The following is a 435-nucleotide window of genomic DNA, read 5'->3' as shown; positions in this document are numbered from 1 at the left end:
TCGGTGGGGCCGCTCACCGTCCGGGTCCTTCTCCTCGAAGCACTCGTAGCTGTACTCGACGTGCAGGTTCTCCAGGTAGGCCCGCACCTCCTCCTCATCCTCGAAGTTCACCAGCCCGGCCATGACAGGGGGGCCGGCCCTCGAGCGCCGAGACACCGAGCAGGAGCCTGCGCCGAGCGCCGAGCGATCGATGCGGCCCTGCGCACAGTGCCCCAGCCCGCTCCGCCTCCTCCTCCGCCCCCTCCGCTGTCCCCGGTGCCGCTGCCGTCGTCACCGCCACCCGTCCGGTACGGGCCAGCGCCGCCCCCGGCAGGGCTTCCAGACTGGTAGGCCGGGGGAGTCCCCGTCTTCGCCTGCGCTGCCTCATCTCTCACTCCCAGAGACTGACAACGCAAAAGTTTCAAGCAATAATGCGCTACTGGATAAATATTTTGG

General features: G+C 67.6%; 1 protein-coding gene across 2 annotated transcripts in view; it reads right to left on the bottom strand.

Annotated features, from left to right (window-relative positions):
• Nucleotides 1-123, bottom strand: part of LOC104536421 (cytochrome c oxidase assembly factor 7A) — a 1,841-nt gene extending 1,718 nt beyond the window's left edge. Inside the window, exon 1 of one of the 2 annotated variants that reach the window (XM_010179021.1) lies at nucleotides 11-123. In XM_010179021.1, coding sequence (XP_010177323.1) covers nucleotides 11-123 — 113 coding nt within the window. The remainder of the gene's footprint in view (nucleotides 1-10) is intronic. The other variant, XM_010179022.1, reaches the window with a different exon arrangement.
• Between the last annotated feature and the right edge of the window lie 312 nt (nucleotides 124-435).

The sequence above is a fragment of the Mesitornis unicolor genome, unplaced genomic scaffold (assembly GCF_000695765.1).
Source record: "Mesitornis unicolor isolate BGI_N332 unplaced genomic scaffold, ASM69576v1 scaffold9142, whole genome shotgun sequence".
Taxonomy (NCBI): Eukaryota; Metazoa; Chordata; class Aves; order Mesitornithiformes; family Mesitornithidae; genus Mesitornis; species Mesitornis unicolor.
The sequence above is the reverse complement of the archived record's forward strand: the minus strand, read 5'-3'. Positions and strand labels throughout refer to the sequence as shown.